This window comes from Penicillium vulpinum, assembly GCF_028829585.1.
Source record: "Penicillium vulpinum strain IBT 29486 chromosome Unknown utg000003l_segment0_segment0, whole genome shotgun sequence".
In the NCBI taxonomy this organism is placed as follows: domain Eukaryota; kingdom Fungi; phylum Ascomycota; class Eurotiomycetes; order Eurotiales; family Aspergillaceae; genus Penicillium; species Penicillium vulpinum.
The window spans coordinates 6,215,638-6,227,456 of NW_026643243.1; the positions used below are offsets into that span (position 1 = coordinate 6,215,638).

General features: G+C 46.5%; 4 protein-coding genes across 4 annotated transcripts; 2 read left to right on the top strand and 2 right to left on the bottom strand.

Moving 5' to 3' along the window:
* Positions 1-1,098: 1,098 nt before the first annotated feature.
* N7479_007379 (putative hydrolase) lies at positions 1,099-3,361 on the bottom strand (the record flags this gene model as incomplete). The annotated part of the gene is made up of 7 exons (XM_057255073.1): positions 1,099-1,530; positions 1,577-1,717; positions 1,773-1,988; positions 2,052-2,458; positions 2,514-2,698; positions 2,754-2,970; positions 3,025-3,361. The coding sequence occupies 7 exons, from the start codon at positions 3,359-3,361 to the stop codon at positions 1,099-1,101; spliced, it is 1,935 nt and encodes a 644-aa protein (XP_057108935.1).
* Positions 3,362-3,618: 257 nt separating this feature from the next.
* On the bottom strand, positions 3,619-4,142 carry N7479_007380 (uncharacterized protein; the record flags this gene model as incomplete). Its single annotated transcript, XM_057255074.1, has 2 exons — positions 3,619-3,778; positions 3,859-4,142. 2 exons carry the CDS (start codon positions 4,140-4,142, stop codon positions 3,619-3,621), a joined length of 444 nt encoding a protein of 147 aa, XP_057108936.1.
* A 2,885-nt stretch (positions 4,143-7,027) lies between these two features.
* Positions 7,028-8,287, top strand: N7479_007381 (carbon-nitrogen hydrolase family protein; the record flags this gene model as incomplete). Its single annotated transcript, XM_057255075.1, has 4 exons — positions 7,028-7,175; positions 7,229-7,719; positions 7,787-7,999; positions 8,063-8,287. The coding sequence occupies 4 exons, from the start codon at positions 7,028-7,030 to the stop codon at positions 8,285-8,287; spliced, it is 1,077 nt and encodes a 358-aa protein (XP_057108937.1).
* A 1,770-nt stretch (positions 8,288-10,057) lies between these two features.
* exg1 (glucan 1,3-beta-glucosidase) lies at positions 10,058-11,438 on the top strand (the record flags this gene model as incomplete). The annotated part of the gene is made up of 3 exons (XM_057255076.1): positions 10,058-10,140; positions 10,217-10,596; positions 10,648-11,438. 3 exons carry the CDS (start codon positions 10,058-10,060, stop codon positions 11,436-11,438), a joined length of 1,254 nt encoding a protein of 417 aa, XP_057108938.1.
* Between the last annotated feature and the right edge of the window lie 381 nt (positions 11,439-11,819).

Sequence of the window (11,819 nt, forward strand, 5' to 3'; positions counted from 1 at the left end):
ATATCAACAATTTCAGCTTTAGGCTCAACGGCACGAGATCAACTTCTCAGCCTTAATGCCAATCCTAAGAAAGCTCCCCCTGAATAAATTTATGCTTTCGAGAGAATCCCGAACTGGTGGGTGCGTGGGTCTGGTTCTTTGCAACAATATACTCCGTACTCCGTACTTCGTATAGGACAATAGGGGGAAGCCGGAGCTAAAGGGCAATAGCGTAGAAAAATCAGGAAACACCTGCATATCAAGAAACGCTAGACTCGAGAATAACGCGCTATATACGATGAACCATCTCTGATTATAAAATCTATATATTTCAGTCGTGTGATAGTATGGCCTGATGGCCTAAACCCCGGGAGGGGCTGATCGGCTAGTGGGTATGGCATGATCGAATATGCTATATGCGAAAAAATTTTCACTCGAATAATAGGGGCTAAAACACGAGGCTAGATCTCGTATACTTGAACTTTGATTTTTTTGGGGAGCCTCCTAGTAGATGATATTGATTTCAATGTTCCCCCTATTCATTTTTCTCAAACTGAAACGTTTCAAAAAACAGACGCGGTAGGCGATCACTGCCGCGTTAGTAAGTTCTTGGGTCCTATTTAGGTCTAGAACAGGGGGGTTTGGAATGTTCCAAAGGTTCCAAGGTTCCAAGATTTCCAAGGATTGGAGAGTTTGCCGCGTACCACAAATTTAACGGCTTTGGTTCCATGGTTCTAGAAGGATTTAATTTATTTTGGTTTCTGAGGATTTATTCGATGATGGCAGTGGCTGTTAGTGGCTGTTAGTGGCTGACTATGGCTGTTGGTGGCTGTCGGTGGCTGTCCGAACTATCATCCAGTCAAGATACTTCTAATCAAAATTAGTCAAAATAATTGAAAATAACTGAAAATTATGAAACTGAGGCGCTGAACAAAGTAACAAATGTGTTGCAGAAGTGTAGATCTTGGACTCTGGGGAGTATCAACGGAAGTCACGATTGGTTAGTTTTTGATCGGGTTTTCATTTAGGGATAATTAACCTATATATATATACTCCATCCGCATCGCCTGTGCACATTCATCCCACATAGCCTCAGATAGGCCTGTCCACTAGATACAATTATGAGCTTTCCACGGTCGAGTTGCTTCGTCCGGCCGCAGCATCGTACAGACCCTTAATATCTGCCTGCCACTGCTTCACATCGACTCTTGCCAAGCGACGGTCGTAGGTAATCAGGCCATTAACCTCGCCCTCCACATCGGTCGTCTGCGTCCAGACCCCCCCACTACATGCGTACAAGCGGACCTGATCCTCGAGCTCGCTTAGGAGAAGGTGGCTGCGATAGTTCCATGCCTCGATAGTGGTGTCGATTTCGTATGTTTGGTCGATAGTGTTGATAGCTGCCTGGTTGTTCCAGAGATGCTCAATGGATACATTAGTCCCGATACCGCCAAACTCACCCTGGAACCCAATCCGGGTGGAATCGTATGGGCTCGAGCTTCTGGAGTAGAATGGGGTGCCGCATTGTGGGTTTGCGTAGTGATGGTTATCCTATTTAATTAGCCACGTGGTTGAGCCACAGCGGAAGGATTCATACACTAAAATCTCCTGCGCCGTGGTCGTCCCATCCGGTCGTTGAGTCCACAAGCCGAGTGGGGTCCAGCTGTCTCACCCGCTCGGTCAACTCAAACTCTGGATAGTAGTCGGTGATTTGACCCCAGGCTTCGTTGTAAATGACCTATGACTTATGTCAGAATATACTTCTGGCTTTCACCGAAAATACCTTAACTTACCCAAGTTGCAATACTAGGGAAGCTTTTGAGCTGGTTAATCAATACATCTAACTGGCGAGCGAACTCGGCCTGCTGCGCTTCGTTCGGTAGGATAGTAACGGAGTCGCAGTTTTCCAGCCTTTTGGATTGTGAGGGGCGCAGGGAAGGCATATCCTGAATGACAAGCAGACCGAGTTCATCGCACGCTTGATAAAACAGATCGGTTTCGACTTTGATCTACATTCCACGGAGTGAGCACGAGAGAAACTAGGGAATATAATGCGACACGGTGTCACTCACATGCTTGCGGACCATGTTGAATCCCAAGTTCTTTAGCATCTCCAAGTCGTATACCATTGCCTCTTTGCTGGGGGGCGTGTATAACCCGTCGGGCCAATAGCCCTGGTCCAAGGTTCCGAACATAAAAATAAATTCCCCATTGAGCAAGGGCCGCTCAATTCCGCCAACCTTACCCCTAGAGATTGTACGGAAGCCAGTATAGCTCTCCACCTGGTCTTTGCCAAGTTTAACAGTCACATTGTACAGATTAGGCGAGTCTGGGGACCAGAGCTTGGGCGATGATACGGTAAATTGGAATGGCTTGTTGGTGGGGCCTTTGTGGCTTGCAACTGTCTTACCATCTTGGTGGACAGTGACCTCGGCCTGGGCAGATTTTTCCTTGGCGGAGCTGTGTACAGTGATGTTGACTACTCGCAGTCAGAATCAATCAAAAATTTCCACAAACTGACAACAGAGACTTACCTTGACCATACATGTTTGCATCAATATCGAGTTGGGTAATGTGATTAGATGGGGCAGCCTCGAGCCAAACAGTTTGCCAAATACCACTACATGGGGTATAAAAGATGTGACTTGGTCTCAACGTCTGTTTTCCAATGGGGATAACATAATCACCGTCGTCAGTAGGATCATGCACGAAAACAAGTCTGTATTCAAAGTCAGGTATGCAAGTCGACGGCGTTGTAATCCCTGGATACTCACAGCTCATTCTGCTGACCAAACTTCAGGTACTTCGTTACATCTAACTCGAAGCGGAAATATCCACCACGGTGGAAGCCGGCCTTTTTACCATTGACAAAGACTGTGGCTTCGTAATCTACAGCTCCAAAATTGAGCAGTACCTGCTCACCCTTCCAAGAAGAAGATACCTCGAATGAGGTTGAAAACCAAGAGTAAAAAGCCGAATTAGCTTGGATTCCTGCGAATATTGGTTAATTTTTGATGATTCCGTAGCAAACAGGACAAGACCTACCGGATAATCCACTCTCAAGACACGACGGAATCAAAACATCCTGTGCAAGCTCTTTCCCAAAAGGTGGCTGCTGAACAGCATCGAGGCTCAAAGCACTTTCGTACTTCCATACCCCATTGAGATTCTTCCATTCAGAGCGCTGCAGCAACGGCCGCGGATATTCGGGCCATGGTTTCGTTCCGACTTTGTCAGTCCATGGCGTTGTCAAGGGAGGCTCCTTAAGAGAGTAACCCGCACTGCGCGCCTTATTTTCCTGGTGCTTGGTGTCCTCACTGCTAGGCAGAGCTAGACTAGTCGCTACCAGGCACGACAAGATAAAACTCTGAGCCAAATGCATGTCGATCAGAGGCACTCTGATCTTCTAACAGAAATATACACAAGCAACAGTGACAGTGCCGAGGATCTTCAGAATAAAATATCACATTCTGAGCATGATTGGGCTAGTCCCTGGATTTAAATACATTGGACCCTGCGTACGAGGGACTAAAAGACTCATGGCACGGTGCTTCCCTGCATCCAACATCCACTTGGCAGACATCCCCACAAGGGCTAACCCTGCAGGAAGCTCACAGGAGGCCCGGGAAATCAGATTCACTACTCCGTAAGGACCGCGAGCATGTCGGCCGCTGGCTGGTGTCCGATCACAGGGAGCATCAGCCACTGCTTGGCGCTATTGACAGCGCAGGAGCCAAGTACAGCAGCCAAGAGCTGACGGGCAGCAATGATGTCAATATACACATTATAAAGAATCAAACTGCCACAAAGTAAGTGTTAGCTGAATCTTGCCTGCTATGGGCACTCAAGGTGTGGATTCTCCCGATAACCCGAAATTACTAGAACACTAGTCCGTACTGGCAGACAATAATAATGATCCCTTGGCAGTTTTCCGGCCTAGTTCCATATCCGGTTCCAGGGAGCGACAAATCACAGCAGTGGTAGGTATTCTGTGGAGCATTTCTCGCCAGCGAAACACTACTTCTAACCTGACTGAGCATTTGCTCACGCGACGGAATGCTCTGCCCAATGCCGCGAAAATTCAACGCCGATCGTTGCAACATATGGGCGACAGCTGATCGATCTTTACCCCAGACATAGATTTCCCATGCGAGGGAAGTCATGTTACTTGCTGCCCCATCCTTTTGCCGAGATATGCCGCTCATCTGCATGTGCAAGTCAAGCCTAAAACTGAAGTCATGTATGTTTACATGGAAGGGTTTAATCTTGCATTATTAATTCACCTACATAGCAAGGATCGCGTTTCCTATCCAATCCCTTGCGTCCGGATTGCATGGCACACTGGTATACCCACCCTGAGCGGGATATTTGATAATTAGGTCTGTCTGGCCGTGGTCTGATTACAATATATCATCCACTCGCCGTTTCTTCGCCTAAAAGCTTTGTTACGTCGTCTTCATGACGGAGCAATGTCGTGCCATCCCGCTGTCTCCGACGACGTGGTAGCTTGAGGTTGTATCAGCTTTCAATTTAAGAGTACGAAAGCCCGCCCTGCCCCTCAGAACCTGGCTTGGCGCGACGATCCCTTCTTCTCGATTGGCGAGTCGTTTATCCGGTTGCTGCCTCCGCCTAAGCCTAGGGCGGTGGCTTGTTTTTAGGCTTCGGGGGTGCTCCGCCCCCCATTATTCTCCGCGTTCGAGAAGCGGGGCTTACGGTGAGGCCGGAGGTCTACTTGTTGTTCCAATGAGATGTGTTAAGCTTGGATGATGGTGTAATAGTGAAGCGATGTAACAAAGCTTTTAGGCGAAGAAACGAGTCCTTTGTTCTTGAGTCGGGAAAACCGATAGGCGGAATATCATATCCCTAACCCGATGTGTGACTTCTTTCTTAGTTAATTATTTAATCTAGAAATTAAAATTGACCGCTAGTAAGATCAACCTCACAATTCTCAGACAAATAACCAAAAAAGAAAAAAGAAAAAAAAAAAAAAAAAACATGATTGTTTTTCGGCTGTTGTAAATTGCGATTGTTGTGCACCTACACAAGTAATAAGCCGCTAGGTGTTGATCTTGTTGAAAATATAACTAACCCCAAATGTAGAGTATCTAGAGTCAGTCTCAAATTTTAGATCAGTCGGTCAGTCCCACCAGCCCTAATTAATAATGCGTGAAGGTACCAGATCGATCTCCTATATATTATACTGGCAAGTGAGGTAGGCCCATAGTCAGCTTCAACTTCAATTTGGCCATTTATTCTGCAAAAATAAAATGATAGATGGCAGCGTTGTTCCGATCTAGGACATGTGCAACAGGCCAACTACAGCGCCCAATGTTGTACAGATGGGTCAGTCCGATTGTTAAACATGGTTAGAAGCCCAAACTAAACTAATATACTGGCCCGAATATCACATAATGTGATTGACTTCGGGTTTGGAGTAGGTGAAAATGATTGGCCTAGCCTTTCCTTGCCAGATAACCACGGAGAAAGTTGTCTGCAGACAATCCCAGAAGCCCAAATAACCTTGGAAAGTGAAGAAGTTAGCTGGTGCCAAGCTTTCCATCGACGCTATAAATAGAGTCCGATGAGAATATCCAAGCCTGGACTTAATTACACCTAATGCTTTGATAACATTCCAAAACAAATACCTTGTAGATCATAGCTCATAGCCTAATTTATTCCGATCCTGGAAAGCTAGAGGTAGTCAATGTCTATATGCAACGCTTATTTAGAACGCCCCTTGAACATTCAAAACAAATCTCTCCAAGGATAGTTGGACTGGGAAATGCATAAATTTTGCCAACTTTAGTCTGATTAGATTATATGTCATTAAGCCGCGGATGAATATATAGCTTATAAGAATAGTTGGCCGCTTATGCGACCCTGTTATGTCTTTTTGGTGGTGTTTTAGAAGTCTTCTCAGATGTTTTTTTTCCCATCGTTATTTTACCTTTTATTGGTGTACTAGCTAGGAGTGCAAGGACAGCTGTAAAATATAGAATATAGGCGGCGAAAAAGGTGTAACATGTGCAGATCGACTTTTCGTATATAACAAACGATTGCCACAATTCGACAATACCAGCAAAGAGCATCGGGCATTGAGCATTGAGCGAGGTTTAGGGGGTATATATATATATATATATATATATATATATATTGTGTTCCTTTCGGCGCGTTGGTGATATAACTAATACTAATGTATTGTATAACGGGATATGAATAGTAGGACAAATCCAAGATCTTTCGGGATTTGTAGATGCTCCATTTGTAATCATATGCATCTGGGCGGCCCAGTAAGATAATCCAAGAGTCAAGGTATTGTAAAAAAGAGCTACTTCGAAGACGGCATGCAAAATTACCTAGCTAGGACATTTACGTGTGTCTAGGAGCCCGCGAGCGGCGATTGGTCATATGCGATTCTCTAGTTAAATTTCGTTGAGAAATTGAGTTCCGAAATCTGTAGGATGCAGTAATATTCGAACAATGCGATTCTCCTATTCCCATCAGTATGGTGACTGGGCATTTCCATCGGGATTGAGTTGATATCGGGATTTGGGTGGAACAATCCGGGAGGGCTCTGTATCACCCCCGGGATTAGTGCGGATCACCGAAGCTCTGCAACAACAAAACCCACCTTTCATGGCCTGATTGAATTAAACATAGCCCTAACAGATCCCGGGCTCAAGCTAGGTAGTATATGCTTATATGCTCATTATCAAACTTCCGGGAACTGTCCTCTGGCCTGACACTACATTAGAGCAAACCCCGTGCTTATGCCCCGGGGCTCATAGTTGCGCTTCACTGCCAAACGTGACGACTATTCCTCACTTGCTTCAGAGCAGTCCCCGAATCCGTGAGCTTCCGAATCTCATGATGTTGCTCATCCTATGTTTCGGGGTTTGGGAGGTGTATGTCATCGTTTCAAAGCTAACATACAGGAGATCTTGAGGTGTTATAAATTGAGGTTCTTCCCGGGCTCGAGATAGAGACTTTCATTCTACACAACAATCTCCAAAGCAAACACTCGTGACAAGACAATCAAGATCTCAACATGGTTCCCGTTCTCAAGAAGTACAAGGCCGCAGCAGTCAATGCTGAGCCTGGCTGGTTCGACCTCCAGGAATCTGTTCGCCGAACAATACACTGGATCGATGAAGCAGGCAAGGCAGGCTGCAAGCTGATTGCTTTCCCTGAGCTATGTCAGTATCACATTCTCAAGTACCGGATTCAATGTGCTAATAAATACAAACAGGGATCCCCGGCTACCCTTACTGGGCTTGGAAGGTGACCTACCAGGAGAGCCTGCCACTGCTAAAGAAGTATCGCGAGAACAGTCTCGCCTCCAACTCGGATGAGATGCGCCGCATCCGCGAGGCAGCCAAAGCCAACAAGATTTGGGTGTCTCTTGGATACTCGGAGCTCGATCTTGCCAGCTTGTACACGACGCAGATCATGATCAGCCCAGCTGGAGATGTCATCAATCACCGTCGCAAAATCAAGGCCACTCACGTCGAGCGCCTTGTTTTCGGAGACGGCACTGGTGACACTACCGAGTCGGTGATGGACACCGAGATCGGCCGTATTGGACACCTCAATTGCTGGGAGAACATGAACCCTTTCCTTAAGGCGTACGCCGCCTCGCTCGGTGAGCAAGTGCACATCGCTGCCTGGCCTCTGTACCCAGGAAAGGAGACTCTCAAGTACCCTGACCCATACACCAATGTGGCCGAGGCAAACGCAGATGTATATACTCCCCTTCCCTTTTTTTTGGCGATGAGAAGTTGATCTGATTACTGACAAGACTGCTCAGCTTGTCACCCCTGCGTACGCGATTGAAACCGGTTCATTCACTCTGGCACCGTGGCAGACAATCACTGCCGAGGGAATCAAGCTCAACACCCCTCCCGGAAAGGAGCTTGAGGATCCCAACATCTACAATGGAAATGGCCGTATCTTTGGGCCTGATGGACAGAACCTTGTTCCTCACCCGGACAAGGACTTCCAAGGACTTCTTTTCGTTGACGTAAGTGGAGAATTCCTTTTTTAAATTTCCCCAGAATGTCAAACTAATTGGTCGTCAAAACAGATTGACCTCGACGAGATCCATCTGACCAAGTCTTTGGCCGATTTCGGCGGCCACTACATGCGCCCGGACTTGATCCGTCTTCTTGTCGACACCAACCGCAAGGACTTGGTCGTGCACGAGGACAGAGTCAACGGCGGTATTGCTTACACCCGTACTATTGATCGGGTCGGACTTTCTGCTCCTTTGGATGCGGCGGTCACTGACGCTCAATCAGAGAGCCTCTAGAGATATTTGCCGGACTCTAGAAGATATGTGTAGTATAGAATACCGAAATAGCAAGTTCTTCACTCTTTTACTTTGGAAATTGCCATACGACTTTTTATATAGGTATTTGACCTCCGGCCAGGAAGCTCTAAGACGATGAAGGTCATGGAGATTTCTTATAGTAACGAGGATACGACTTGACTGTCTGTCTCGGCCCAATTAGCGGCGCTTATTATTATAAATGAGCGCCTGGTGTATATACTACTCGGAACCATTCATATTTTTCAAGGTAATTGCAATTTCAGTTTCGCTCCGTTATAATCCGATGGGAACGTTGAGCCGAATTAGTTGATAGAAGTTCAGCGACTTGGCCGCTCAGACTTCAAGGGCCTAGACCCGTGAAACATGTGGATGTACATTCCAACCTCTTGATGTTCTACACATTCCTCGAGATTTTGTCTTATTTGAGGTCAAGGTTACTTGGGAATTCAAATCCTGAGACCCGCAAGGTCCAGTCACGATCATGTGTAGACCCGTACTCTACCCGACTGGTTGACGGGCCGACGGATAAGGGCCCCTGGATTAGACGGATGTGAGAGTGTGACATGAGCTTTGTGGGGTACAATGCACGTCATAAGTCTTGGTTCTTACTTTGTCTCAGGTATAATGCACTTATTGCCGGAAACGGAAGTACAGAGGACGACGCGCCTCAACCATCCTCGAGTATACCCACCACTTCATGTTCCCAGCACATTAGAAAGTATATTAGGGTATAGATAACTCTTCTTATTTTTTTTTCCACTTTGGAGGGTTTAGCATGAGATCATGCACACGGCGTTACACACAACAATATAGGTACCTAGTCCAAAAAGCCCCGTTTGTGAATAGCTTGATCTGTATGACCCTAAACTATTTAAGTCTAGACTTACACCAACCTTGACTAAGGAACTAAGTGGCTGAAATACTAAGCATAAACATGCTCAAGTCCAAGTTGTCCAGAAGCTGTCAAGAAGAAAGCCACATTCCATACAGGTGTGGGAGTGCCACGTGCTGATCATCACATCACGGAATGTAAAATTTTGCTGCAAACAGTATTTGCTTTTTTTTTTCTTTCTTTCTTCAAGTGGTTTCATATGTACGGTGAGTCTAGCCTGTACTGGATGTATCCAGTCCAAATAAAAATCGAGTTGAATTCGCAAGGGAAATCTAACATATAGGGAAATGAAGGATGGAGTATAGTTTCCTATACTATGTTGGGTCGCAGTTTCCAGTATAACACATACCAAAGCGCTGAAATGAACATTGAAGATACTTAGTTTTACAGTCTTCACTCCCGCATTGTTCAATCGCCTATCTAAACCCGATTCAGACGTATTATTTGTCACCTTCAACCCCGTGATATCGAAGCGCTCAAAACGCTGCTTCTCGAGGTCAGTTAGGTACCATTACTCTTAAAGAAAACAAGGCCTTTGTGCCCAAACCCCAGACACCGCGACCCACCACTGTTTTCGGCCACTCCAGACCCCGGCGAAGAACAATTTACACAGGTACGTTGCTTTTGCTTCAGTTTTTTTTATCATTCCCCATATAGACTTCCGTTCTCACCTACGTAACCTTTCATTTCACCTGCATCCGGCCACCTGATCAGCCACCAATATCGAGTTACTTATAACAGCCGATCTCCAACCAATTTCAAATATAATCATTCCTGATTCTTCATTCTTTATTTCTCATTCCTCATTTTCCCAGCCTCCTGATTTTCTGAATCTGACCCAAGTTAGGGCTTTCAATATGCCGTCCATGTCCAAGTTCTCGCAGAAGTCATTGCTCGGGCTGTCTTTAATGGCAGCCTTGGTGCAGGCTATTCCCACAGTGTGAGTGCTCTATATCGATACTACAGTTTTGCTGTGCTCGAATTTATATATGTTGCTAACTTGCATCTGTTTACAGTAGTCTAAACTTCGACTACCGTAACGACAAAATCCGTGGTGTCAACCTCGGTGGTTGGCTGGTACTGGAGCCCTGGATCACTCCATCTATTTTTGACGCAGCTGGCGATTCTGCTGTTGATGAGTGGTCTCTTTGTGCGACTCTGGGCGCGGACAGATGTCGCTCTGTTCTGTCCGAACACTGGAGCAGTTTCATTACCGCCGACGACTTGCATCAAATTGCCAGTGCAGGAATGAACCACGTCAGAATCCCTGTGGGATACTGGGCCCTAAAGCACTTGGATGGTGATCAATACATCAATGGTCAGCTGGAGTATCTTGACCAGGCCATCGGCTGGGCTCGCTCCGCTGGTCTTAAGGTCATGCTTGACTTGCACGGGGGTATGTTTGCGCATCTATCTGTTATATGACAACTACTGACGAATAAAACAGCCCCTGGCTCTCAGAATGGCTTTGACAACAGTGGAAAGCGTGGTGCCATTCACTGGCAACAGGGTAATACTGTTGAGAACACCAAGGATGCCCTGGAGGCTCTCGCTGCTCGCTACAAAAACGATGGAGACGTCGTGACTGCGATCGAGGCTTTGAACGAGCCTAGCATCCCGGGTGGAGTGGACCAAGGTGGCCTGAAGCAGTACTACTACGACGCATGGGGTGTCGTCCGAAAGGCAAGCCAGGACACCACAGTTGTCTTGCATGACGGCTTTGTGCCTACTGAATCATGGAACGGCTTCATGAGCGAGTCTAGCGGCGTTTGGTATGTGATGATGGACACCCACCACTATGAAGTGTTTGACAACGGTCTTCTCGCCATGGACACTCAAAGCCACGTCAACAACGTCTGCGGCTTTGCCAGAGATCACGTTGTGACCTCTGATAAGTGGACCGTTGTTGGTGAGTGGACCGGTGCCATGACTGATTGTGCTAAGTACCTGAACGGAAAGGGTATCGGTGCCCGCTACGATGGTACTTACGCCAACAGTAATGCTGTCGGCAGCTGTGCGGGCAAGTCTACTGGATCTGTGGATGCTTTGTCCGAGAATGACCGAAACAACCTTCGTCGCTTCATCGAAAGTCAACTTGATGCTTATGAGAAGGGTACCGGCTGGCTCTACTGGACCTGGAAGACTGAGGGTGCTCCTGAGTGGGATATGCAAGAGCAAATCGCTCACGGTGTCTTCCCCAGTCCTGTCACCAGCCGTAAATTCCCCGGTCAGTGCTGAGCGTTATCAGTCATGCACCTTTTTGCCCTTCTTGTTTTCAAATGTCGCATGGCGCATGCTACTGATTTTGACGTTTTTGAGTTTTTTTTTTGTCCAACTCTTTGTCCAGGCCTGATTCATGTTCTTTAATTGTCGTGTAAGCGAGTCAATTCCGTTCCTCGCGCTGTTGTGGTGTGCTTCATTTTTAGGGCTTACTGATTAGGTTGTGAATTCCACAATTCAAGTCATTTTCTTTTGCTTTCTTGGGGTTCTTTGGTCTTCCTGCTGTAGCTCATATCACTAAGTGACCTTGGGATATCCATGAATACTTATTTGAAGGCATTCTGTTTGTGTGCTCTTCCCTTGCGAGAATATCATAATTGTAAATCGTAGAGCCAAAAA